The sequence below is a fragment of the Ambystoma mexicanum genome, chromosome 8 (assembly GCF_040938575.1).
Source record: "Ambystoma mexicanum isolate Mex_15411 chromosome 8, UKY_AmexF1_1, whole genome shotgun sequence".
In the NCBI taxonomy this organism is placed as follows: Eukaryota; Metazoa; Chordata; class Amphibia; order Caudata; family Ambystomatidae; genus Ambystoma; species Ambystoma mexicanum.
In genome coordinates, this window is record NC_090929.1 from 857,878,488 (window position 1) to 857,904,976 (window position 26,489).

The 26,489-nt window shown below is 46.9% G+C and overlaps 1 protein-coding gene across 6 annotated transcripts in view; it reads left to right on the forward strand.

Moving 5' to 3' along the window:
* The window catches only part of LOC138472517 (protransforming growth factor alpha-like), a 528,662-nt gene that overhangs the window by 410,603 nt on the left and 91,570 nt on the right, over window positions 1-26,489 (forward strand). For 5 of the 6 annotated variants that reach the window (XM_069610741.1, XM_069610740.1, XM_069610742.1 and 2 more), the window contains 2 exons: window positions 4,389-4,447; window positions 4,775-4,819. In XM_069610741.1, the coding sequence (XP_069466842.1) occupies window positions 4,420-4,447; window positions 4,775-4,819 (73 nt within the window). In that variant the 5' untranslated portion in view covers window positions 4,389-4,419. The remainder of the gene's footprint in view (window positions 1-4,388; window positions 4,448-4,774; window positions 4,820-26,489) is intronic. The other variant, XM_069610739.1, reaches the window with a different exon arrangement.

Here is a 26,489-nt window from a genome sequence, read left to right on the forward strand (position 1 = left end):
TTGGATGCCTTACCTCCCACTCACCCCCCACACTTCACACTGCAGTCCTACTAATGCCCCCCTGTCCTTTGCCTGCACCTGAACTCCACTTACATGTGCAGCTTTTGATTTCCTCTTTGCAGTCTGCATCATTGTAATACAAATTAATGGACTAAATCCCTCTATTTTGGTTATTGGATGTCTTGATTTTTGTGCTATGTGTTTAGGAAAACGGGTAGGTGCATTCATCTTTGCCTCGATTCCCCCCCAGCCTCCCCACCCCATAAACCACCCTGTGATCAGTCACATGTTTGAGGCTGGGCAAAGACGGTAAGGTGCTCTTCGCTGAGGGTCTACCTCAGGCATGCGCTTAGCCTCCCCTTCATTCCCTATTGCTAGTTAGTTGTCTTGGTCATTGCCTTTCACTCTCCCTTTCTTTCATTCTTGTGGACTCACTTTCTCATGGGTTTCCTTTTTATGCTTTTATTTGCTTTCTTGCTGTCACTCAAGTTATTGGTGTGACCCATATGATGGAGTATTGCAATAGTTAACAAATTAATTACTGTACTATAGACTTGGGATCACGCTTTTCTCATGGTAGTGCACACTTTTCAGTATTCTGTGCTTTTGAGGTTTCTCACACTGTAGATCTACCCGGAGAACTGTGAGAAATGATTAAACCAGAGGGTATATATCAGGTTATTGCCTGGGATACTAGTTCTGTGGAGTAGCTGTTGGCTACACATGAAGACGCCTATACCCTATGTCACAAGAGACAGCCTACATCAAAAATTGTGATCTGCCATGATGACTCCTAGAATGAAGTCCATTCATATCCTTCATATAAAAAAAGATGCACTTGTCAAAACCATGTTTTCTCAATAAGTAAATGGAGAAATCTGTCTGACATGTGTTTCACTCAAGTAAGCTTCTTCAAAGCCTCAGTCCTTCCACTCAAAACTGTTCTAATATCAGATGATTCTATTATATGACGTGTAAAGTGATTTCAATCTGGGGGACATCCACTGTGTCGATTATGTTAGTGCTTCCTCTTTGTTAGAGGATTTTTCAAATAGTGGGAATTGGTCCATACTGGTAAGTTTTCAAGTTGCATTAGTCCTGGAGTACTTGTTAAAGGTTTAGTGCATTGAGAAAAATATTGAATCTGTGCTTGGATGTTTGTTTATTGTTTTTTGTATGGCGCACCAAACCCGACAGTAACTGGGTGCAAGCAGACTTTAGGCTTGATCATACATAGAATTAGTCCTAGTATTACCGGTAAAAGGATGGCGATACTTACAATTCCCAAGTTATGGTTCACAGGTTGCAGGTGAAGTTAGATATATACAGTTACATTACAGTGAGCAATATAAGGTGTGATTTCAATTGAAAACTTCTATGATGGCAGATACTAGCTTAGTATGATGTTTAACACTAAGTTGTGGGGTGAGCGTCATTGGTTCTGATCCATTTCTGTACGTTGCGTCTGAAACTGGGGTAGGTTTGATCAGCCCGGCGCGAGTAGGGGAGTGAGTTCCATGTTTGGACTGCCATGACTGGAAAGTTTCTGCTGCCAGATTTGGCTAGGCTGAAGCACGGTACGCTAAGGAAGCATGAGTTGGAGGACCTAGTCAGGCGATTGGTAGTTTTCTTGGCTATCCGGTCGGAAAGGTACCGTGGTGCAGCATTGAGGCATTTGTGGGTCAAGGTCGTTTTTAGCAGAATTCTGTCTTTGACGGCCAGTGGTTTTGTCTTCTAATCGCAGATATGTGATATTTAATGTTGTTCTTAGGGCGTTATTTTGTAACGATTGGATTTTGTTTAAGATGTACTTGTTAGCCCCCAAGTAGAGAGCATTACAATAGTCCAATCTTGAGAGTATTGGGGCATTTGCAAGTTTAATGCAGCTAGTTGGTGATGGATAAGGTCTGCAGGCCCTGATTAATTTGTATGTTATGCTGATGTGGACGCTAGGGAGTTGACTTGTTTACTCATGGTTAGGATGGAGTCAAGGTAGAATTCAAGTGTTTTTACTTCCTTTACAACCTTGATAGAGTTGCCATCAATGTTGAAGTAGGAGTATTCGTTATGTTTAAGGTTGGCCGGGGTACCCAGTATTAGAAGCTCAGTTTTGTCATTCAGGCAGAGGCCATGTGTGGCCATCCATGCGTGAATGAGGTAGATTTTGTTCGCAAGAGCCGCATCAGTGATGTAATTGCCCGAAAGGGGTATGAGGATCTGGGTGTGGTCTGCATAATTAGTGTAGGTGACACCCCCAAATTGTCCAATTTATCAAACAATCGCTTCGTGAAGATATTGTACATGGTGGGCGAAACGCATGAACCTTGGGGAATGCTGCCAGTTATGGAGATGGGATCTGCTGAGTTTGAGGGGTAGAAGACTCGCATAGTTCTATTGTTGAGGAATGATTGAACCCATGCTACTGCATCCTTAGAGAAGTGAGCGCTAAGGCAAGGTGTTTGCAAAGGACTTCGTGATCCACCAAGTTAAAAGCGGCTGACAAGTCGAGGAGCAGCATGACAGTTTTCCCTTTGTCTGTGAGTGCCTCCATTTGTGTTTTTAAGTCAATCGGTGCAGTTTCAGTGCCGTGTTGCGGCCTGAAACCTGATTGGCGGGTGCTGAGGAGTTGATTTGTTTCCAGGTATTGTTGTATCTGGATGTACGCTAATCTGTCAAGTATCTTCAGAAGGAAGGGCACCGTTGTGATGGACCTGTAGTTGGTTGGAATGACTGGATCTAAAGTTTGCTGAAAAAACAAAGGTAGGACCCAGGATTCTTTTGTTACTTGGGACAATATTAGTTGAAAAAGATGCATTGATGAGTTTGGTGATAAATGGTGACAAGTCTCTTGCTGCATCTTGCCGGTAAAATAGCTCAGCGGGTTGAGCGCTCGCTGCTGCGATCTGAGCGTGATCTGCAGGTCGCAGGTTCCAATACCGGCAAGGCCAATTCAGCCTTTCATCCTTCCGAGGTCGATGAATGAGTACCAATTTTGGTTGGGTGATACTGTAGGTAAATATGTGCTCTGTAAAGCCCTTTGGATTAAGGCGCTATATAAATAACACATCATAATATCTTTAATTGTGCTGGGCAGTTGTCGCCCTGGCATCTAGATGGCTTCAGGGAGGAAATCATTTTCTCCACTTAAAGGATGGAGACTTTTGAGAATTTAAATTGTTCTGGTTTATTGGTTGGTGTTTTAGGGGTCTGAGAGTGAGCATAATGTTTGGTAAGAGAGGATTGCTTGTTGGCAATCTTTCCTTGAGGAGTACAATTTTGTTGGCTAAAGCATTCTGAATGTTGGTACACCAGACTTTGTCTTTAGTTATATTATCAGCTGGAGGGATAGGTGCCTCCATTTCTCGTAGTATGGTAAAGAGCTCCTTTTTGTTAGCGCTAGCTTTAGCAAGCCTGTCGTTGTAAAGATCTTTCTGTATAAGATCTTTCTTTCTTAGTGTTAATGATTTATTTTTTATAGTGGTCGGCAAATTTAGTCAGGATCATTTTATTTTCTGCTGATGGGGTGTGACGCCATAAGGCTTCCAATTTTCTTTTTTTTTTTTTGCCCAAGTTCTTTTAGATGTGGGGTGAACCAAGCGTTTAGATGTGCTTGTGGTTTGCTTTTACGCAGTTTGAGAGGTGCGATAGTCCAACGCTTTAGACATAGTTGTATTGTAAGTGTCAACTAATATATTAGGGTCTGTAGATGATGATAGAAGGCTCAATGAAGGCAGGATAAGTGGTAAGAGCTTGTCTATTGTGATGTCTTTTTTTTGTTCCTAGTAGGTTGAGGAGGGGCTATAGTCGTGTTTGTGTCTGTTTGTCGATTACCATAGTGAAGGTAATCGGATGGTGGTCAGTCCACTGCAATCGGGAAGTGGAATTAATGCAGAGGTTAGAATTTAGGTCTGCTACCCAGTCGAGGGTTCTGCCTTTTGAATGTGTTGGTTGGTTTACTTGGAAGAATATTAGAAAAACTTCTATTTATCTTAAAACTGCCATCAGCTATGCCATTTACTAGGGGGAGTGGTCTGTAGACCTCAGAATACGGGTGCATCAGATCTGGTCTTGCACTATTGTCCAAGACTGCCTTTGTTGGACCATCTACATTTTTAACTGTTATTGGTGCTTCATTTGGGTTATTAACAGGCTGTGTGCCTCTCACACTTTCACATGTGCTTTAGGACTAAAAGGGCCAATATCAAGTGTTCTTGAATACCTTTACAATACATATTGTGCATGAAATCCCTGTAGTAATGACAAACACTTGAGATGCATTTTAAATGTCATCTGTTAAAAATCCTGTACTGATTTAAATGTGTTTGCAGTCCTACTTCAGCATTTCAATAATGTATATTTTTTTTACACTGAGCTAATTTCTTTTACAGTTCTGCTCTTCGACAAGGAAAAGTGAAGACCATGTTTGGAGTTTTTGTTCTTCTAGCTGGTAATCCTTTTCCTATTATAGCACACAATTAACGATTTTATTTTGGGCCCATCATCCTGGTCTCTAATATGTTTGTGTATAATGTAGGTAAGGACATGAAGTAAATATATCATAAATACAATAAAACTGCAGGGACCGAATACAAGATTTCACTTGGTGTTTAGTGCTCCACCTAATGTGCATTATTGTATAATGTGCTCAAAGCTTCTTGTTAAAAAAGCAGATCAGTGCGTGGGGAGTGGGTCGGGTGGCAGAGGAGATTGTATCCAGTGTTTTTTCAACCACATGTTTGTTTTTTATTTGATTTAAGTTCCTTTTCTTGATCAGGTGTTTCCACTTGCGTTGGCCGGAACTTCAGCACTAAATCCCATCGTAAGTTTTACTAAGCAAGCTATAACCACACGCATAGTTCTTGGCATGTTTTTGCTTTTGGCTCAAAGGTTGTGCTGTAGTGCCGCCTATTCGGGCAAACCTATTTGCATGGGAGACTGCCTATGCCGAAAGATTCAATTCAGGAGTTTCTCAATGGCTATAGTTGCACGTATGTCCATTCCTCCCCCTAATCCCCCCTGACCGGCAGGCAATGAGGGAGTGTTACAAACATAACAGTAAAAAGAGTAGGAGGGCTGTTTTGTGTGGTGCATGTGCAATCCCGGTTTTATACTAAGGCATGGGCTTTAAAGGGGAATGTGTAGACTTTGAATAGTTCTAAACGGCAATGGATTATGGTGTGTGTTGTATACTAGAGAAGAATTTCAGACAGAACTTTGTGCTTTTTTCTTTTTCTGTAGTATGCAATTGCCCATTATTTCCATTTGCATAGTCGAAAATGCTAATGTGAAAGGTGGTTCCTAAATGAACCTTTTTCTTTTTTGCAGGAGAACCCAGAAAGTAAGGTGGGGAGGGAAATGAGGGAGGTGGCACCAACCACACACATGGAGGGGCAGGTGGATAGAGGAAGATGCTGCGTGTGTTAAATCGAAGGTAGACGCAGTGTTTCTCATGCTCCTTGATTACAGCTTAAAAAGCACTTCGAAATTGCTCCACCCCTGCAGAGTGTTTTTTTTTTTTTTGCAGTATATACAGAGGACTGTTTTCTTCAAAAGATATGGATTAACATCATTAAAGTGGTTAGATTTGATGTGGCGGCGCATGGAGGTGGTCCCGTAGGAGTACTGCCCAGGTTGTCTGCGACTAAGTACAATGTTGCTCTCAGTGGATTTTACCTTGATGGCTTTATCCTTGGGTACATTTCCAACAGTGGTAAAGAACTGCCAAACCCATGATTGTCTCTGGGTGCTAGAGATGGGCACTTCTACCTCATCTTCCTGGTCTTCTTCTTGATTTGTCTTTTGAAGTATTGTGCTTCTTTCTTTGTTTAGGTGCTCCAGTTGGTGGTGGTGACTCTTGGGGAGGAGGGATGGCAATAGCTGATGGCATTTTTAAGATAAATGGAATATTACAAAAACTTATACGGATGTGCTGTGTGCTAGATAGTTAACGGATAATGAGTAAGAATAGGTGTAGGAGCTGTGCAAGGTTAATTTGTGAGCTTCAAAGTTGTAGTTGAGCAGAAAAATGCAGTTCCAAACTGTTGGCGCATGCATGGTCATGAGACACTGTTCAGAAAGTCTGCGATGTCAGACGTTCGTGAACGTCGGCGAACACAAACTGTGGAAAAAGTTGCAAAAAGTGTATAGAAGTGTTTAAAAATGATGCTAGAAGGTGGGAATGGCAGAGTTTTAAGGTGAAACGTTCTAAATTGAAGAAACATTTTTGCTATATTGGGGTAAGTATCCCATTATTAAGTTGTAGCAAATTAGGGTGCACTGGTAAAAACCCATGAAAATATTATGTTAGGAAAATGTTTAAAGCGCACGGTCAACCGAGAGTATCATGGCGCTGAGAAGGAGGAAAACCAGACTGGCAAGTCCCATCTAGAACAGGTGTGTCTTCAAGGATCTTCTAAACGCAAGATGATTAGGCATTATAAATATTACATTTTTGTTCTTTTTTTTATATCAGCCTTGGTATCGGTTTTCCTATGGCGCTCGCCTTCAGTTAAAGACTGTTCTGAGTTAAACTGGAATGTTAGTTTGCCGGCAAACTGATGGGTCTCGCAGTAAAAACCAAACTATAAAGACTGCATTTTTAAGCAAACCAATTTCTTGCTGCCAAAGCGGATTCTGTGCATTTGACTAAAGCTGCAGCTGCACTTTTGGGATTTTTTTTTTTTTTTTTGGCCAGACTGTTAGCTTAACCAGTTAGTCTCAATGAGTATCAAATCCAGACGTCCCATGCTCTTCTAAACCCCACTCCTCCTCACCTGAATCTTCGGAAGATGACTTCTTCTTGCGCCCCTTCTTCTGTGGGTTTTTTCTTGAGAAGAGGTACAGCCAACCTCGGAGGAAGCCACCCTGACTCCCTAGAGGAACAGGGATACAGGGGACCCCCTCCCGAGAGAGCCAGTGAGAGGAAAAAAGCGGGTGCTTAAAAAAACCTCTCTTGTCAGCAGTTTTAAGTTGGGCGTAGGGATGTTCCAGAATGGTAATCTGTTGAGGAAGTGACTGTAGTATGCTTCGTTGAACAAAGGATATGGCGTTAGCAGAAAGTCTCTCTTTCTGTTAAATCTTTACAGGTACAGTGGTGACTTCCGTGGTAGATGGAAGTCTGGAGGGGTGGCGTCTCAAAGGAGGAACCCAAACCATTCACAGGTAAGAAGAAAAAGAAAGTTGGGAAGCCGAAAGAAGAAAAGACAGCAGAAAAGACGGGAGAGCAGTGACAGAAGGGCACACACAAAGGGCCATATGCGGGAACCAGGGTTAAACGGAGAAAACCCCAAAAAGCAGTAAAGATGGTTACGGAACCAAAACTAAAGCAAAAAGGAGAAAAAAGAACGAGAGGAAGAGGCAAGGAGTGGGAGAAAAGAAGGAACGCCAAAGCCTGCAGCAAAGGAAACGGGCGGCAGAAGACAGACATCCGAGTGAAGAAATGAAAGAGCAAACAGGAAGCAGACTAAAGGCTAAGGAGGTCGGGACGAGACCCGAAGGGGTAGTTTTAGGAACAGATCCTAAACAAGTAGAGCGCAGGCAACCTTAGCGATACGCGGAGGGTTGCAACGTGTTGAGCAGGATCAGAGGCGGGGCTTAAGAACGGAAGCAAAACAATGAAAGGGGAAAAACGTTAGACCGAGACCATGGGAAAGAGAAAGGTAGGACGACACCACTTAATGGCGGGACAATCGCCATCTCTGCCACAAGCACCAGGATGGTGAGCGCGCAAGGCACATGACAGTATGCTACCTCTTAAGGGGAACCCCCCCCCCCTGGCTTACCGGGATGGGCACAGTGGAATTTCTGCACCAGTCTAGGAGCATGTATATGGGACACAGGTTCCCAGGAGTCATCAGTTTGTGGGTACCCCTTCCAGTGTACCAGGTATTCCAATCAACCTTTTCTGTATCTTGAGTCTCTTATGTTGGCAACCTCGAACTCCTTAGGAGTCTTATCTTCAATGGTGGGTATTCTAGGAAGGGCACGTCGATAGGGATCCTCCTGATATTACTTCAACTGGGACGAATGAAAGACAGGATGAATCCATTTATGTGCTTGGGTAATTGGAGATGGTAAGACACCGGTTTGAGGAGGTCAAGGATGAAATAAGGACCAAGATACCTCAGGGTAAGTTTTGAGGGGTGTAACCAGCGAGGTAAATATCTAGTACTCAACCAAAGCTTAGTGCCTATGGTCCATCTAGGGGAAGGAAGACGGCGAGGGTTCTTCTGATGGCAATAATGTAATTGACTTGTCCCTAAACTGTCTGAGGCGATCTTATGGGCTTCGGAAATGTTGGAGAGAACGGCATCCACAGATGGTATAACAGAAGATGGCAGGTGTAAGTCTGGAATGAAGCTGGGGTGAAACACATAAGAACAAAAGAACAGACTGAGGCTAGTAGCACGTTGTCTTGAATTGTTATAGGCGAGTTCTGCAGTAGACAGCAAAGAAACCCAGTTGTCCTGTTGGGTGTTGACAAAACATCGTAGATGTTGCTCTAAGGAAGCGTTAGTCTGTTCGGTCTGACCATTGGTCTGCGGGTGAAAACCAGAAGACATAGCCCTCTCAATACCCAAGTTCTCACATAGTATCTTCCAAAAGCGTGAAGCGTACTGTGAACCTCGGTTGGATATCATCTTCTTAGGTAAACCATGCAGACGAAAGATGTCCTTCGTGAAGACAGAAGCCATCTCCGCAGCTGTAGGGGGACCCGGCAGAGGGGAAGAATGGGCCGCCTTAGTAAAACAATCCACGGTTACCATTATGCAGGAACACCCCTCAGAGGGAGGTAAGTCGACAATGAAGTCCGTAGAGATAACACTCCAGGGTCTGTCAGGCGGAGGTTCTTGTTGAAGAAAGCCTACAGGCTTCTGTGTGTTATACTTGGCCCTGTTACAGACTGGGCAGGACGTGACATAAGTAGCTGCCTCTCATCATACCAGGCCACCAAAACTGCCTCTTAAGGAGATCGGCTGTATTGGATGTTCTCCTATGCCCTGCCACTGGGTCGTAATGACGCCATCTTGGAGCTCTCAAACGGGTCTTTTGATCAGGTAAAAACAAACGATGGTCGATGAAGTAAAGCCCATTGGTCTTGTGTAAAATATGCGGAGGCTTGATGGAAGGCGGAGTAAGGTGTGTCATGGAACCCTTTCGTCGTACTCCCAAAAAAGAGGAAACGGTACCAACAAACCTCTTGAGACAAAATAAGATTCAGACATTGCTCGTTATAGATACCAGGAGAGGGTATTCTTGAGAGAGCATCGGCCAGTACGTTCTTAGACCCAGGTAAGTAGGTCAGAACGAAATCGTATTGAGAAAAGAAATGGGCCCAACGGGCTTGTCGTGAATTTATACATTCCATACGTTGGATCACCTTCAAATTCTTATGATCGGTCCTCAGTTCAAAAGGGTAGGATGCTCCTTGTAAAAGGTGATGCCATTCTTCACAAGCTGCCTTCATGTCTAGTAATTCTTTCTCGATTACAGAGTAGTGGATTCGGCTGGCAGTCAAAGTTTTAGAAAGGTGGCTACAGGGTGTTCAGTGCCATCATGGTCTTGAAGTAAAGCTGCGCCAATGGTCCCTGGCTGAGGCGTCTGTCTCGACGATAAAAGGTCGCCCCTGATCCGGCTGCTGTAATACAGGAGCTGAACAGAATGCCTTCTTTAGCTGTTGGAATTCCTCATTGGCCTCAGCAGACCATAGAAAGGGTAATGAAGCCTTCTTTAGAAGTTTAGTAATAGGCAGTACCACACCAACTCGGAAAATCCCAAGATTGAACCTCCGTTAAAAGTTGGCTAATCCTAAAAATCTTTGGACGTCCTTTACAGACGTGAGAACCGGCCATTGGAGTATGGAATCAACCTTGCGGAGATCCATCCTTATGCCCTCTGCTGACAAAATAAACCCCAAGTATGGTACACTGGAGACTTGAAACATACACTTATCCAGATTGACTAATTGGTGGTTTTCTTTAAGCCTTTCCAGGACTCTTTGGAGATGTTCAATAAGTCGTTGTTTGGAGGTAGAGTACACCACAATGTCATCCAAATGGACAATGGTGCATTGGAATTGGAGATCAGAAAAGATACGATCCATAAATCTTTGGAAGATAGAGGGAGCATTGACCAGTCCCAAGGGCATTACTCGGTATTCAAAATGGCCGAATGGAGTCCTAAATGCCGTCTTCCATTCGTCCCACGCGCGTATGCGCAAGAAGTTGTAGGCTTGCCGTAAATCTAGTTTCGAGAAAATAAGGGCCCATTGGACAGCCTCCAGGATGTCCTTAATGAGGGGCATGGGATAAAGGTCTCTGATGGTGATCTGGTTCAAGCCTCTATAGTCGGATACAGGGTCGTAATTCACTAGTGTCTTACGAAAAACAATGAAGCCCCGGCTGGTGAGCGTGAAGGTTGGATTAACCCCTTCTGGAGATTGGCGTCGAGATATTCCTTAAGTACCTTCTTTTCCTTAAGAGACAAAGAAAACATTCACCCAAAAGGAACAATAGCATCAGGGACTATATCAATGGCACAATCCTCTGGTCGATGTGGTGGGAGCTTTTGAGTTACCTTGTCCATGAATACTTCTTTGTATAGACAAAGCTCGTGGGTATGACATGTATTCCCACAGGATGAGATGGAGGAGAGAGTTCCTTAAGAGTCTGTACCATAGAGAATCGGGAATCAGACATACAAGCTCTAAAACAGTAGCTGGAGGAGAAGGCTATCTGATTCTTCTCCCAATCTATAGAAGGATTGTGTCTCCGAAGCCATGAAATTCCGAGAATGATAGGAAAATGGGCAGCTCTTATTAGATCAAATTGGATGGTTTCGGTGTGCTGAAGTATCTTCATCTCCAGATGTGAGAGATGTGAGTTATGAGACCGGAACTGAGAGGCTTACCGTCCACTCCCTCCACCTTCTGATCCATCTCCTTTTCTTGGCGTTCGATACCTGACTTGTTGGCCCAATCTGTGTCCATGAAACAACCAGCAGCCCCGCAGTCTGAGGGCTAGGACATCAAAAAGTTCTTGGCGGAATACTAGTTGCACTGCGACCACCATTAACCAATTGTCTTCAGACAGGGTGACTGAAGCATAGGGACCAGGTCTTTCTCCTCAGTAACTAGTCCCTAGTAGTTCCGAGGACAAGCGTTTCCCGACCGCCTTGGTGGGACCTCGGGACAATCCCTTAAGTGCTGTTCGGAACCACAGTACATACAGAGATAGTCCTTTCTTCTTTTTCTTTCTTCGGCTGTGAGTGGACCTCTTGTGGTGCCGATCTGCTGTGATTCTTTTGAATGTTGCAATGTAGGATAATGGGTCACTACTTCCTTGACGAATGTCCAGTAATTGTTTGCTGGCCACTTGGACGGTCTCCTTTCTTTCAAAGGCCTCTTTAAACTGGGCTGTAAACCCGCTGTAATCTTGCAGCAGAGGACTTGCACTAGTTACCAAAGGTGTGGCCCAGGCTAAGGCATTGCCTGTTAAGTTAGATATCAGGAACCCTATGCAGGCTTGGTCTGATGAGGTCTGAGGTCTAAAGGTGAAGTGAATAATGCAAGCTTCCATGAATTCTTTAAGCTTGCGGGGTGAACCATCATATTTACCAGAGGTTAGCAGTAAAGGAGGTAATTCAGTCTGCATTCTTTCGTGGTTGTCTACTCTTTGCCTGAGAGCAGCATTTTCTGCCTTGAGAATCTGGAGCTCTTGAGAAAGCCCTTGTACAGCCATAAAGAACTCCTGAACTTGTTCTGCGGAGGCCATGTCGGAGGTTCTTTGGCATTGCAATCTAGCAAATCCAGACGTCCCACGCTCTTCCAAACCCCACTCCTCCTCACCTGAATCTTCGGAAGATGACTTCTTCTTGCGCCCCTTCTTCTGTGGCTTTTTTCTTAAGAGGTACGGCCGACCTCGGATGGAAGCCACCCTGACTCCCTAGAGGAACAGGGATACACGGGGACCCCCTCCCGAGAGAGCCAGTGTGAGGATAAAAGCGGGTGCTTAAAAAAACCTCTTGTCAGCAGTTTTAAGTTGGGCATAGGGATGTTCCAGAATGGTAATCTGTTGAGGAGGTGACTGTAGTATGCTTCGTTGAACAAAGGATATGGCGTTAGCAGAGCCAGCTGGTAAGTCTCTTTCTGTTAATCTTTACAGGTACAGCGGTGCCTTCCATGGCAGATGGAAGTCTGGAGGGGTGGCGTCTCAAAGGAGGAACCCAAACCATTCACAGGTAAGAAGAAAAAGAAAGTTGGGAAGCCGAAAGAAGAAAAGACAGCCGGAAAGACGGGAGAGCAGTGACAGAAGGGCACACACACAGGGGCGTGTATGGGAACCAGGGGAAAACAGAGAAAACCCCAAAAAGCAGTAAAGATGGTTACGGAACCAAAACGAAAGCAAAAAGGAGAAAAAAGAACGAGAGGAAGAGCCAAAGAGTGGGAGAAAAGAAGGAACGCCGAAGCCCGCAGCAAAAGAAACGGCCGGCGGAAGACAGACATCCGAGTGAAGAAATGAAAGAGCAAACAGGAAGCAGACTAAAGTCTAAGGAGGTCGGGACGAGACCCGTAGCAGAGTAGTTTTAGGAACGGATCCTAAACAAGTAGAGCACAGGCACCCAGAACGATACACAGAGGGTTGCAACGTGCTGAGCAGGATCAGAGGCGGGGTTTAAGAACGGAAGCAAAACAATGAAAGGGAAAAAACGCTAGACCGAGACCATGGGGAAGAGAAAGGTAGGACGGCACCACTTAATGGCGGAACAGTCGCAATCTCTGCCACAAGCGCCAGGATGGTGAGCACGCAAGGTGCATGACAATGAGTCTGAATGACAGAAGCCTTCAACTAGTTTATCGTTCAGAGAAATCGATGACATGTTGGTCAAGAAAATTGAACTGTGCAAGGTATGTCAGTCCTACTTGGGTAAACTGGAAAAAGAATACACAAGGAACAGACTGCTACCTCGACAGATGACTGGTATTTTTTGAACTGTGAATTGGCTCACCTGAATAAATAAGAATGTATGCTCACAGAAAATATCAGCTGTTACTGAGGATCTTACCAGTGCTAATATGCGTGGTTCTGTTGGGTTTTAATATTTTCTTCCTGTAACATTCGACCCAACCTGTGCAGAATATTTAAGATCTGTATATATTGAATTTTCTTTTTTGTCTTGAGTGAAAAGGCATTCTATATTTCCCAATGCTCAACTGCAGACCTATATCCTTTCTCAATATGAATTCAAAAATACTGATCAAAACGTGGGTACTCAAGTTCAAGGACCAAACTAGGTTTATGAAGGGGGAAATCCTGCGTGGACGGCCTGAGCTGTGCAACATACTAGACCTTTCCAGGAAAAGCAAAAGGGTTACAATACCTTCATAGCAATGTGTGAAAGGTGTTTGACATCTGTAGTGAAACGTGACTTGGTAATAGATCTAACACTTCCTGAACAAGCATGACTGCTGGTGCTTCAAGAGTCTGTGAATGGCCTACTCCCAGATTCCGAGGGAGCAGGTGGCGAAGCACTCGTGCCTTCTTTCAATCCTGCTATTCAATCTGATCGTAAACACGCATGCTAGACTTTGGACCCAAACCTGCTGTGCAAAGGCTTTGAGTATAACCAAAAAGACTTCAAAACGAAGTGTGCAGGTGGTATGAACGCTATATTTCTGACCAGTACTAGAGTAACCAAATATGAAAATGTTTGTTTGAAATGCACAGCTACACGGGTTAGTTGTGACAATTAAGACAGAATATCCAGCAAGACTGAGATTTTGGGTTGGAAGTTTGTCTGGGATGATCCTTAAATCGGTTATCTCTGGCTATAAGAAACTACTCAAATTATTAGATTTAACTTTGGGAAAAAAATGCCTTGAGACTTTCAGTCAGTATTAACTTTTTTGCGGCCATGGGGCCATCAAAATACAACATAAACATAATACATTACTCAAATACATTTGCATTAAATTAAGCCGTTGTATCCCTCTACCGGGATATGAGAAAACATGGCCCTCATTACTTGTTTGCCGGTCCGGAAACGTGCTGGTAAGCTCACTGGCACCCTTGTTCTGGTCCGGCAAACTACAAGTCTTCCTGCTGGAGCCGCTGTGCCCAACCGGTCTGACACTCCCGGGTGCAGCAAGCCACGGTAGGCAGACTTGTCACGAGAGCACCAGCACTGTTGCCATGGTGCTGGTGCTCCTGTGTCCCCAATCTCATAGAATCCCATAGGATTCTATGGGAATGGGGACTAACAAATGTACCGGCTCCTGACTTCCTGGCCGCTGGACTTGCCCGGTGGCACCAGGAAGTCGGGCGCCAGTCAATTATTACGGGTCCGGCGTCAACCCGCTGGTAGCACCGGCAAGGTTACTGCCGGACCCGTAATGAGGCCCAATGTCACCAAATGAAGACCGGCCCCAAGCCAAATTTGACATCCGTGGGGGACCTTGTCCATATGGGCTGCCATCCCACTTCGTTTGGGTGTCCCTGATCGGCACAAATTCTAGCAGTGAGAGGCCCACAGATATACTGTTCTGTCTCTCATTCACTCTGCTGGCTCACACTCGGGCAACGAATCACTCAGGAGGGCATTCAGGCAGCCAATCAGGCGCACCGTGCATTCAGGCCATTCTCCTCCCTCCAGACACTCGCATGTTACGGCCGCAGAGTCCTTCAACTGTGTCGTTGCATTTCACTGTTTCGCGCTGGAAACGTAGCATTTCCATGTCTGTTTGGCAAAGGCATCGGTTGCCATGGAGATTGTTTACAGGCAGAGTTTGCCGGGGTCAGGTGACGCGTTACGTGCATACCAACAAGACACGTACCCGGATTCTTTGATGGAAGACTTTCTTGCTTAGCATTGTGTTCCGACCCTGGTATTCCGAGCGCAGAACGTCCCTGGACTGCCTCCGTCATACTCCATCTTCAACTCTGTGACCGGAGACAGGTTGTCTTTTTGTTGTTCACATAAGTGCAACTCCTCCTGCTTTGTACTTTATTCCAGTTACCTACAAATATAGGGCGTTGTGTAACCTAAGAGCTGCCATCTGATACAGTATCCACTGTGTCTCCTCTTAAAGCTAATCTTGGGAACCATTTGTTTTCTGACTGTCAATTCTATACGGACCTGATTAAAGCTTATCCAAGTCGCTCAAGTCCTGTGCATTTCGAACGCTCTGATTCATGCACCAACCTGTCACTAGCGCGTCCCTCATGCTGTCCGGGTTACTGCCCCGTACTAATATTCCTGTTTATTTTTTTCTTTGTCGTTGCTTGAGTACTGTCAAACTGGGATAATTTCTATCTCCAACTCAGTCAAGAACTCTTCTATATGTTGAGATTATAGTGTGGGTCTTCATTTGTAGGTTCCGACATAGAATCTGAAAGCACTATTCCAAGCCATAGCAACCGTTCCATCAGGTATTCACGATTGTGGGGTTTATTGGTACAAAGAGTCAACTAAGATTTTTGTTAACTATTTTTATGTTTCTTGCAGCAGTGGTTTTGACGGTGCGCGTGTTCCCTGCTCTGTGCGATCAACTCCTCTATCTGTCCACTTAGGAATAGCAGAGAGGTGTATCGTAAAGAAGAGTCCCTCTTAAAGGAACTCTGAATCTTGGTATTCAGGGGTCTGCAGTAATGGAGATTGGTTGATACCTCAATTCTTACACTTCCTGATGGGTCGCTAATTCATCGCCCTGAGCTGTCGAGTGTGGCGAGTAACACACAACAAGGAATGTGTATTGGGACAAGTACCCAGCCATTCAGCACTACACACTGCATTCATACCAGTTTCGGGCAGGTCTATCTCATTAATTGTATTACATACCAGAAACCAGACACCCATAACATGAAGTGCATATTGGTCACACACACAATTCACCCAGGTCCCAGCCACAGGGTATATCTGCAACATACAGTCACTGGGAAGGCTCCAGCTAGTCTGGCCTGGACTTCCCCACAATACCGTATATGGAACGTCCACCCAACAGACGGGGGAAGGGACATAGTCAGGGCTTCCCAGGACTTTGGGAAAAACAAGGTAACGGGCAATAGAAAGCAAGAGGCCATCTTGTCGTCTATCAGCAATCCACTAATTCCAATGGCAGGGCCTGGGTATCCCAAAATGGAGGGTACTCTGAGCACCTGTCAAATTCAACATGGAGCTGCCACCAGCCTGTACCCTGCTCTGTGGGCCACACACAGGTGCCCAAAAACATACAGTAGGGTCACAGGGTTGTACCCCCACCCAGGGGTGCCATAGGGGTTTCCCAAGGGTCTGTACACCAAACCAAAAGAGGAAGAGCTGCGCCGCCAGGAGTCCCACCCACATGGACTCCTGGTCAGAACATACACGAAAAAGGACTACAGAACAAGGACAGGGAGACCCTGCCCCTCCAATGCATAAAGGGTTTGCTGTAATCGGGCGCAAACACAGGTGCCCTACAGTCTTTCTTTCAAGCCAACAAAGGTCCACTGACAGTCTTCAGCCCAATTAACCTTCCTTGGTTGTTTGGGCGAAGTCAGAGGGGCAGCTATCGTTCCATAGTCCATCATGAAGTTGCGCTAATGCCCAGTGAGGCCCAAAAAGGCTCTCGCCTGGGTTTGAGTAGTGGGAGTCTCCCAGTCATGTACATCCTGTACAATATATGATCGACAACCACTTTTGAATCTCCCTGGAAAATGTATTCCGAAGAGTAAATGGACCTTTATGAAATTGTTCTTGAACATGCAGTCTCCTCCAGCACAAGTATCTGTTCTAGCAGATGTTGACATCTGACTGCCAACTGGATAAATATGTAAAGGGTGTCTCCTGGTGGTTTCCAATATAAGTACTTGGATTCCACGAATAGCAGACCATCGATGGGCAACTTAAAGCACGGTAATCTATCTCTGTGGCAAAGTCTATACTGGCACTATAGCCACTGGAAAGCTGTTTATTTGGAACAACCGTTGCTTAAATATCAATGGCAAACACCCTTTTCAGGGTGACTCTGGGTTTATTCTCCCATATCTTGCAGGCAAGATTGCTGAGAAACTTGACTCTTGTGCTCTTCATTTGAATTTAAAGGGTTCAATCTGGAACCAACTCTCTGGACTGCACTTTGGGACTGACCTAGTATTCCCAGTAGTTGATGGAGGCAAATCTTGGCCTGTTTGGTTAAAATGGTTAATGGAAATGCCCTAGTGTGAAAGCCAGATACACCTGCACCCACCAGTGTTCGTAATTGACAAATGTGGGCCCTGTTGGCGTGTAGAATTGGGCTTGGGCATCCAAGAAACCACATTCTTGCACACACTACCTCTCCCAAGGTCCATGTTAACCAAGCTTATTGACGGAATGGTAGAAGCAGATGTTGCTCTTCAGGTAATACTGGTGAAGGGCATGGATGCATAGACTCCCACTGACATTCCAGCCAAAAGGGGTGTCTATTATTTAATAGACACTCCTTCCTGCTGGGATTGTGGACTAGTCCATGGTACCCCTTACAAAGATGTTCCTGAAACCTAATACGGTGAGAAGGCTGAAATCTGTCTGGGAAAAATTAACCTTGTTCTAGGCACCAAGATAAGGCCACCTAATACAATTTTATTAAATGAAATGCTGTAGCTGCCTACCAGGCTAGGGCTGCAACAGGCCCTTATAATGAGGGAAAATTGTTCTATAGAACTCGATGCTCAAAAAGAAATGTAAAGCGAGAGCTAGCTGGCATGATTTGTATGCAACCATGGAACCAGTATTTCGACTAGAGGCAATTATGCAATAGGATTTTGCATAGTGCTATGATTGATTCAAAAGTAGAGCTCTGGTTTTAGTGCGCTCAGAAATGGGAGATCCACTACCTGAATTTCATCAAATGGCTTTTAATATTATAATTGGCAGCTCATATCTGCTTATCTTTTTTTTAACCATTTTTATTTTTCGATAGAGGCATAATCAATTACAATATATAACCAGGTATTCTAGAGTGTTTTCCTCCCATCTCAGGGGGAATCTCTACTTCATGTAGTTTATTGTATTTGCGTCCTCCGTTATGTTTAGTGCCTTTGATTTATTGTAGTTGATTGGAGGAATTTGCCACCATCTCCGGATTCACAGTGTCCCAACGGCTCTCGGTAGTGTGTTCTTGGTGTCTCCCATATAGAGCATCACATAGTCAGTGTATAATGCTATTTTCTGCGGGGGTCTCCTTGATTTGCACTCCTTTTATATCGGGGTCTCCTCTGTGCCGCGCTGCTAGTGGTTCCATAGCCATTACAAATATTAGTGGGGATAGGGGGCAGCCCTGGCGCGTACCCATCCTTATCTCCACTTGTCTTGAGTCGCAGGTATTTATTCGGAATGATGTAGATGGGCGTTGAAAATTTGCCAGGATCATCCTGCTAAATTGTGTCTCGCATCCGAATTTTTCCAGGATCATCCGAAGGTATTCCCAGTCCAAGCTGTCGAAGGCGCGTGAAGCGTCTAGGGCCGCTATTGCAAATTTCTGATTTGTACGTCTCCCCCATTCGATTACATTTATGGCTCTTCTAACGTTATCTTGGGTGTGGATGATATCTGGGAGGATCTGCGATAGCCTGTTTGCTAGTATCTTTGTGTATAGCTTTGCATCCGTGTTTAGGAGTGTTATCGGGCGGTAACTTGAACATTCGGCGGGATCCTTGTTTGGTTTCAGCACAAGGATTGTTGATGATCTTGCCATATCTGGGGAGATCGATCCAGTGTCTCCGATTGTGTTGAAAAGTCGGGTGAGGGGGCCCAGTAGTTGTGTTCGGCATGTTTTGTAGTACGCATTTCCGAAGCCGTCTGGGTCTGGGGTCTTGTTCCTTGGTAACGAAGAGATAGCTTCGTTGATTTCTTGAGCTGTGAATGGCCTCCCCAGGATTTCCTTGTCCGAGATTTGGAGTAGATGGGTAGCCAGTAGATAAGATTTTTGGTCTGTCGCATTTAGGTTTGCTCCCTGTAGTAGTTCTTCATGGAACCGGACCATTATTTCCAGTTTCTCTTCCTCTTTTGTGATCACATCCCATTTTTCATTTCTTAGGGCAGCTATATAGTTACGGGATTTCTGTTTGTTTAATTTGGCCGCTAGGAATTTATTTGCCTTGCCTCCGTGGACGTAGTATGATTGCTTAGTGTTAAGCAACGTCTGTGCAACCGCATCCGCAGTGTGACCTAGTTGGGCATGAGCCTTCTTTAATTTTCCCCAGGATTTCTGCGTTTGTCGGGACTTGTGGTTTTTCTCTGCATCTTTTAGGGCCAGTTCCATCCTCCGGGCTAGTATCGCCCGTTCCCTACAGTATACCGCTGCCTGGGCCAGGAATTCTCCTCGGATTACAGCTTTCCCTGCATCCCAGACTGTTTTCCAGTCAACGTCGCCGTTGTCGTTCTCTTTAAAATAGTTGTTTATAGTTTCTTCCATGTGTGCTCTAAGCGCTAGGTCGTGCAGGATCAGGTCGTTGAGTCTCCACGGCGGGCGTTGTTTGTTTTCCCCTCTGTCTATTTCCAGGCTAACCAGTACTGGGGCGTGGTCTGTAATGTATTGTGTTCCTATTTCCACCTTAGTCACTTGGGGGATTAGAGTTGCTGAAACCAGAATCATGTCTATTCTGGAGTATCCTCTGTGTACTGCACAATAGTGAGTGTATTCTCTCGTGTCTCCTTGGAAGAAGCGCCAGGTCTCGATTACTTCTAGCTCTCTGAGGAACTTTCCCAACGTCTGTCTGTTTCTCTGGTCGGCTGCTGTAGGGGGCAAGGTTTTGTCGATACTAGGGTTCATTAGCAGTTGAAGTCCCCTCCTATGATTGTTTGGCCTTCACGCCAGCTCCCTATTTTCAGTAAGAGATCTGTGATGTATCGGTCTTGTTTGCCGTTAGGAGCGTATATCGCTAGGATCGTGTAGGTCTTCCCTTTTGATTCCCAGGTATCTCCCTTCAGTATCACTAATTATCTGTTGTTTTTGAAAGTTCAGTCCCTTAGCCAACAGTATTGTGACCCCTTTTGTTTTCGAGCCGCTGGAGGCGAAGTATTGTTGTGGGAATGCCTTATTACGCATTCGTTTTTCATCCGTTTTCAAGAGGTGGGTTTCTTGCAGGATGGCTACCTTTGCAGGCAACTTCTCGAGCCTGTTGAGAATCGCTCGTTTCCCAGGAGAGTTCAGTCCTTGTACATTTAGCGAGACGATCAATGTATCTGCCATTTTTGTACGGGATATGTTTGTTGCTTCTGTCTCCTAGTGTCTTGTTTTGGGTTAGTTTGAGGTGGCTCACATGCCGTGGTCAGGTGTTTCCTCTGTGTCGCTTCTTTATTTAGTGTCTTCTTCAGGGTGTTTCGTTCGTGATATTTGAAGGGGCCTGCCAGTTTCTTTTCTCTGTTAGATCTTCTTTTCCTTTCGGATGACCATTCCCATTGGTTGTTTTGGCTTCTGGGTGCGCTATTTTGTGGGCTAGTTCCGGTTTGGGTTTGTTCTTCCTCAATTTGTAGTAATGATAAGCCTTCCTCGCATGTACTGATCCTTCTTTGTTTCCCTTTCCAGGGGAAGGCTAGTCCAAAGGGGAATGTCCTTCTGTATGCGATTTGCTCAGATTGTAGTACTTTTGTGATTGGTTGCGTAAGCTTCCTCTTATGTAGGGTGATCAACGCTAGATCTTGGTACAGTTGGATTCGCCCTCCATTGATTGTTAGTTCGTTGTGGGTATGTGCGGCTCTCAAGATGTCCTCTTTCAGGCTATAAGAGGTCATGGCGATAAGAACATCTCTGGGTCTCACTCCTGGTTCATTCCTTTTTGGGCCCACTCGGTGGATTCTGTCAAATCTGTCAAATGGGGGGCGTTGTTCAGGATGCTGCTGAAGCAGTGTTGCATGGTGTCCCGTAGGTCTTTATCCTGGATCGTTTCTGGGAGGCCCTTGACTCGGATGTTGGATCTCCGTGAGTGATTTTCGAAATCTTCAGTTTGGATCTCTAGGTTATTTGTAGCTCTGGCAACTTGGTCTAGTAGGCCATTGTATTGTTTTGCTTCCTCTGCCATATGTGAGAGTCCATTTTCGAGTGTCCACTCTGCCTCCAAGTTCGTCTATCTCTTGTCGTACCTCTTTCAGGGACGTCTTCAGCTCTTCTTTCATTGTTTCCAGTTTCCAGTTGGGTCTGGAGCGTGTTTGTTATCCTGGATTCCATGCCCCTAAGGCAAGTAGTTCTTCCTTATTTATAGCCATGTTAGAATTGTTAGGCATCGTCGATTCTCCCTGGTCTGGAGGTTCTTCGGGGGCGTGGGGGGGGATGGGGCGCTTTCTTGTGTTGTGTTCCAGCAGCTTTCTAGCAGACGAGTTTGGTTTTTCGCCGGTGTTTTGGTTCTTGTGTGGGGAGTTTTCCCTTTAATCCCGGGCATCAGGTTCACTCCTCGTTGAGACTCTGTGTGGGCCTCCTAACACTTGTTTTCGTGGGTCTCTGCTAGGAGATGGCTCCATCCGATTATGTTTTCCAGCGGATTTCCGTGTGATCGGGTATGGTAGTGATCCCAAACACCAATCTGGGGCTGGTTAGCGGGGTGTAGTGTAGGGGGCACCGGTCACAAGATGTGGGGTACTCGTACTGCGGAGTCGCTGTTGGGGTAGCGTACTCACAATTGGAGCTGTCTTGTGGTTACTTGGTGTGGTTGCTAAATCTAGCTCGGGGGTGGGCATTGATCTGATGGCCTCTCCTTCCCTCGGGGGATGACGTCCCAGCCGGGAGTTCCCAGGTCGTTGTTCGTCGCTTGCCGATTTGAAATGATGTCCGGGACCCAGTTGTAGGTTATCCTGTTGTGAAAGATTCTAGAAGTGGGGGGGGCCCTCCTCGTGACCGGACCCACTCCCTCTCCGCCTTCAAATGCTGCTATGTCTGGCTTTTCTGTTGTGGCCACTGGTGTATAAAGAAGGGGGCCAGGTGCGCTCACGCGTCAGCTCGGTCCCACTGGGGGGCAGCCTTAGCCCAATGTGGCCCTTAATGTTGAGTTATAAGGTGCCACAGTCCCCGTCGTGGTGTGCACTGTGGGGGAGCTGTGGCGGGCCTGGAGGGCCCAGGCGCGCACCCGCCTCTGCCCGGGCCTATGCTGCTGTTACTGTATGCTTCTGGTGACCCGCGGCAGCCTGGGTGGGCTCCTGTTGGGAGCCTGTGAGTATCTGGATCTGTGGCTCGAGGGGGATAGAGAAGGGGGAGGAGGGGCCCAGGTGCGCTCCCGCGACGGCCCGGGCCGATTACTGGTTGCACGTTTGCACAGTAGCCTCAGATGTTAGAATACCTGTTGCCTGCTAGCCACTTGTGCAATTTTACAGAGGGGTAGATCCGCCCTGTATCCCCCCCAGGGTCCGCTGCAGTTAGCACAACACGCTGTGTGGTAAGCTAGACCCTATTGTTTGTTGCACTTGTTGCGGGATACAGATGGTCCCCAGGGCCAGATTCCGCGGCCACCTGTGTGCTTTGCTCCTTCAATCTTCTTAAAACAGCCCCCCAGCGGTGCCAAGGAGGGTGTTCTGTGGCAATATGGTGGGGGCCCCTGATGATCTCCTGGTTGCGTCCCTGAATCCAATATCATGCAGCACTTCCCACTTTGGCGGGCCCGGGGTGTCCACCTGGGTCTAGCTGTCCGTGTCGTTGTCTGGGGGTGCCCCTAGGGTGCTGAAGCAGGGTGGTGGGGCGAGGGTCGTCTTCCCTGAAGTGAAGCCCCAGCGAAGATGATGCAGGTGAGGGCAGCTGGGGAGCAAAGATGGGCTACGCGGCTAGAGGGACGCAGGGGCATCCCAGGGGATATGCTAACATCAGTTTGTGGGGGGGGGGGTCCCAAGCCGTTAGGGCGGCTGTGCCCGTGTGTCTCACAGCGTCCAGCAGTGGCCCCCCAGCCCACGCCGCATAGTCAATGGGTGGTGGTGTGCGGCAGGTTGCGCAGCGGGAGCGAGTCCGCCTCTGCGGCTTTATGTATCCCATTGGGCCGCCAGAACCACAGAGGCGGACCGCAGGGGCGGTGCTCGCAGAGGGGCTGCGGGGAGGCTCCAGCATGCTCGGCGGGATACAACACTTCGTCGGGCCGAAGGCCGCTGCAGAGAAGCGGGGGGGGGGGGGGTTTGCCTCCTGCTTCCAGAAGTTCTGATATCCCTGTAAATGGCCCGCGGTGCTCCCGCTGGAGAGCACCAAATTCTGGCCTCACCAACTACCTTCTGGTCGGGCTCTCAGTTGCCAGCTCGCTGTGGCAGGATGGGGGAAGAGGCCAGCAGCGCCCCTTCGAGGATGTCCAGCGCATCGGGGGGGGCCTTGTTTGGGCCCGATCTATGCGGGGTGTTGGGGCGGGGGGCGTTGGTCCCCAGGCCCCAACGGATGTTCTGCTCCTTTCATTGCCCCCACGCCCCCTTCTCCTTACTTTTCAGCCGGATCGTGAGCGCGGCTGCCACAATCACTCCTCATGGTTCCGGGGGTCTGCCCACGGCCCAGCGGCGGCCACGATCCGCTTCCACGGCCCTGGACCGCACCCCCCCCCCCCCGGGCCGTTCCACCACCGGGTAGGGGGATGATGGGACCGCGGAGCCCAGGCCCGCGGCAGCAAACAGCAGGGCCGCCCACCTCAGCCCCTCAAGGGGCCGGCCACCGGCAGGACGCTGTCCGCCCACCCAGAGAGCTCCCTGAACCGCCGCGCCACACTTCAAGGCAGAGGGGGGGGGGCAAATCAGGGCCCGCAGCCGCACCGGGGAGAGCAGCCGCAAGGCAGCCCAGCACCAGGGGCCGCAGATGGAGACTCTCCCCACCAAACCCGCCACGGCCGAGGTATTGGCCTTTGGCGGGCTTTTGGGCTGGGTGGCTTGACCGTGTGGGACCTACGGCTCGGTCCGTGCTGCATTCCGGCGCACGCGGCAAGTCTTCCCCGAGCCTGGCAGCAATCACGTCTGATTCCTTCTGGTTGGACGGCTTAACAGGGCTGCTAATTACACCGTTAGATCTCCCGCTCGGACGGAGCTCAGAGGAGCGTGTCTAACTTAGACGGCAGCCATCTTGCATATCTTATACCCTTGTGTCACCATTCACCTACTAGTGCTCGTGCAAATCCTCACCGGAATAGGACCATGGTTGATAATATTGGAAGGGAGGTTTGAGGTAGTTTGTTTTCAGGGTGGATGTGGGGAGATCGAGTAGCATTTCGGCACATTTTGGGGCCTTGGGGATAAAATACTTAATGGCTTTTCGTCTTTTTGTGAGTAGAAATTATGTATTCAATTGATCTCCTGCATTGTCATTTCTCATGAAAAGATTTTAAAGTGCTAACTGTACTTTGTTTGCTTTCTTGTGTGAAGCTCTTGCTATAAAATCTCGTGAGAACAATGGCCGAGGGGTGGAGAATCACACATACCTTTAGTTTGGGCTCTGAGGTAGTGCTTAAGCACCACCTAAAAGCCGAAACAAGTACATGTAGGAGGCAGAGGACATGTGAGGGACACCAAGCCTTTGGGTGTTTGATTGATTACTCACCCATTGATGAGTGGTTAATTAATCCACCCACCAATGGCCAATTCCACCCTCCACCTGTCTCTCCCTGCCCTAACCACATCCTCCTAGGATCTTTTTGAGCTCCCTTTTCCAAGCAGGAACATTAAACTTTAGCCTGCCAATGATTTTAATAAGCAGTCTGCTGAGAGTTGGTGGCCTGATTGTAGTTGTAAATGGCTACTGGTCTAGTAAAAATGTGTTGACCAAGTGTGCCTTCAGCTACTTTGTATTTCTTCCATGCACTGGAATCCTGTTAAAAAAAATCCATTGCAAAAGCCAACAGTTTTGGCTTGAGGTATTCGAGAAGCATTTGCCACTTCCCGGTTAAATTGCCCAGTTTCCAGCTGTTGCAATATTGAGACCTTGTAATACCATTATATCCGTGCCTAGCAAATGCCTATCCCATAACTGCATGAATGGCCAAACTTTTGGCTTTGCCATTGCTTGTGCAAGATGCAGACAACTAGTGGTACCATCTGACGTTGCACGGGTCTGTAGCTGACCTGCACGTGTGGGGTCTGCTATAGTCTTGTCTGTTTTATTTTGTCACAACTTCCCATTTTTGAAAACTTGCTAAATCGGCAATCTCGTGAAATCGCCTATGCAGATAGCACAGGGCCGGACCCTGGTCCACCCCTGTGCCGGGAAAATGGGTGGGGTTGGTCACATTTCACAATCGCCAGTACACCGACCATGGGCCAAAATTTCAACCAACCAAGTGTTATGGGGCTGGAGCCAACCCTGAACATACATACAGTTTCACATATATACCTAATGTACTGCAAGTACTCTCGCGCTGGTTCCTATTCGCCAAGTGGCCAGAGGCTACAGTAAGTGAGCTATAGACCAATAATGGAGGAAAAGTCAACTGTGTAGCTTGGAAACCTACTGGTAATATGGAATTTGTCTGTGAACCGAAAACGAAAAAGAACTATAGTACTACAGGTGGAGTGAGATATTGCAACACCCTGGAAACCTTAGATGAAGGGGAGGTTAGTGCAACAAACTTTAAAATGTAGACAAGTGTTTGAAAGCTCATAACCAGTGGATCCATATACAGGTAGAGTGGTAACATGACCTGGGTGACAATGTGCCCCATGCTCACCACCCCCAACGCCCCTCTCCAGGTAGTACGTGAGACATTGGATAAGTGTTGGCAATAAAAGGCTGTTGTATATGGTCATAACAAAGATAATCATAATTACAGTAACCATAGTATGCTGTACTTTTGGGCATCGTGTCCCGAGGGTACCCCCTCTGGCCTGTGCTGTCACGACCTGGATGGGTTACCGGCTGTCCAGGTTCCCCCAAATGTTGGTACTAGTTTTTTCCTAGCTGAATTGTCTGTTCCATTAGTTTGGGCTAGTCCCTTGACCATGCCTGGTACTGGCCCCTGTAAAGGTTTTGTCATTACCTGGTTTTATCATTAACGGGGTGCATCTCCTGCTATTTCCCCGCACATTGCTGGCTTGTAGTTATGTGCGGCCCAACGTCTTATGCTAGCCTCTTATTTCCCCTTGTACGGCAAGTTTGTTTCTTTTTAGTAAAACAATCAAAACCAGATTGTTTAAGAAAATTAGACCTTGGCTACCCCTTGGGTGAGATGGTTCCCGCTATGACCGCTCGCGGTCTTAAATGGTTCTAGTCCCCCTTCATCTACTTGAAGTAGTACTTGCGTATAGCCCTGCTCGGAGGGGCCTTCTAGCCCATCTGCTGTGGTGTAGGTTTCTACCCTGTATTCGCTGCAAGGTTGGTTTTGTTTTATTACTTCAGTTCCCACCTAGAGCCGAGTGTTTGCGTCTGTTCCTGGGGAGCGCCCGCGCTACCCCTGCTTAACAGTATAGCTCATATTTCCAAGCCGTTTCGGTTACCCTGCTATTAGCTTCTTTTTGGCCCCGGCCCTTTGCAGCGTTGGCCTGTTTTCTTGTGCTGCGTGGTGTTTTACCACCCGGGATGAACTGCAAACAAAAAATGG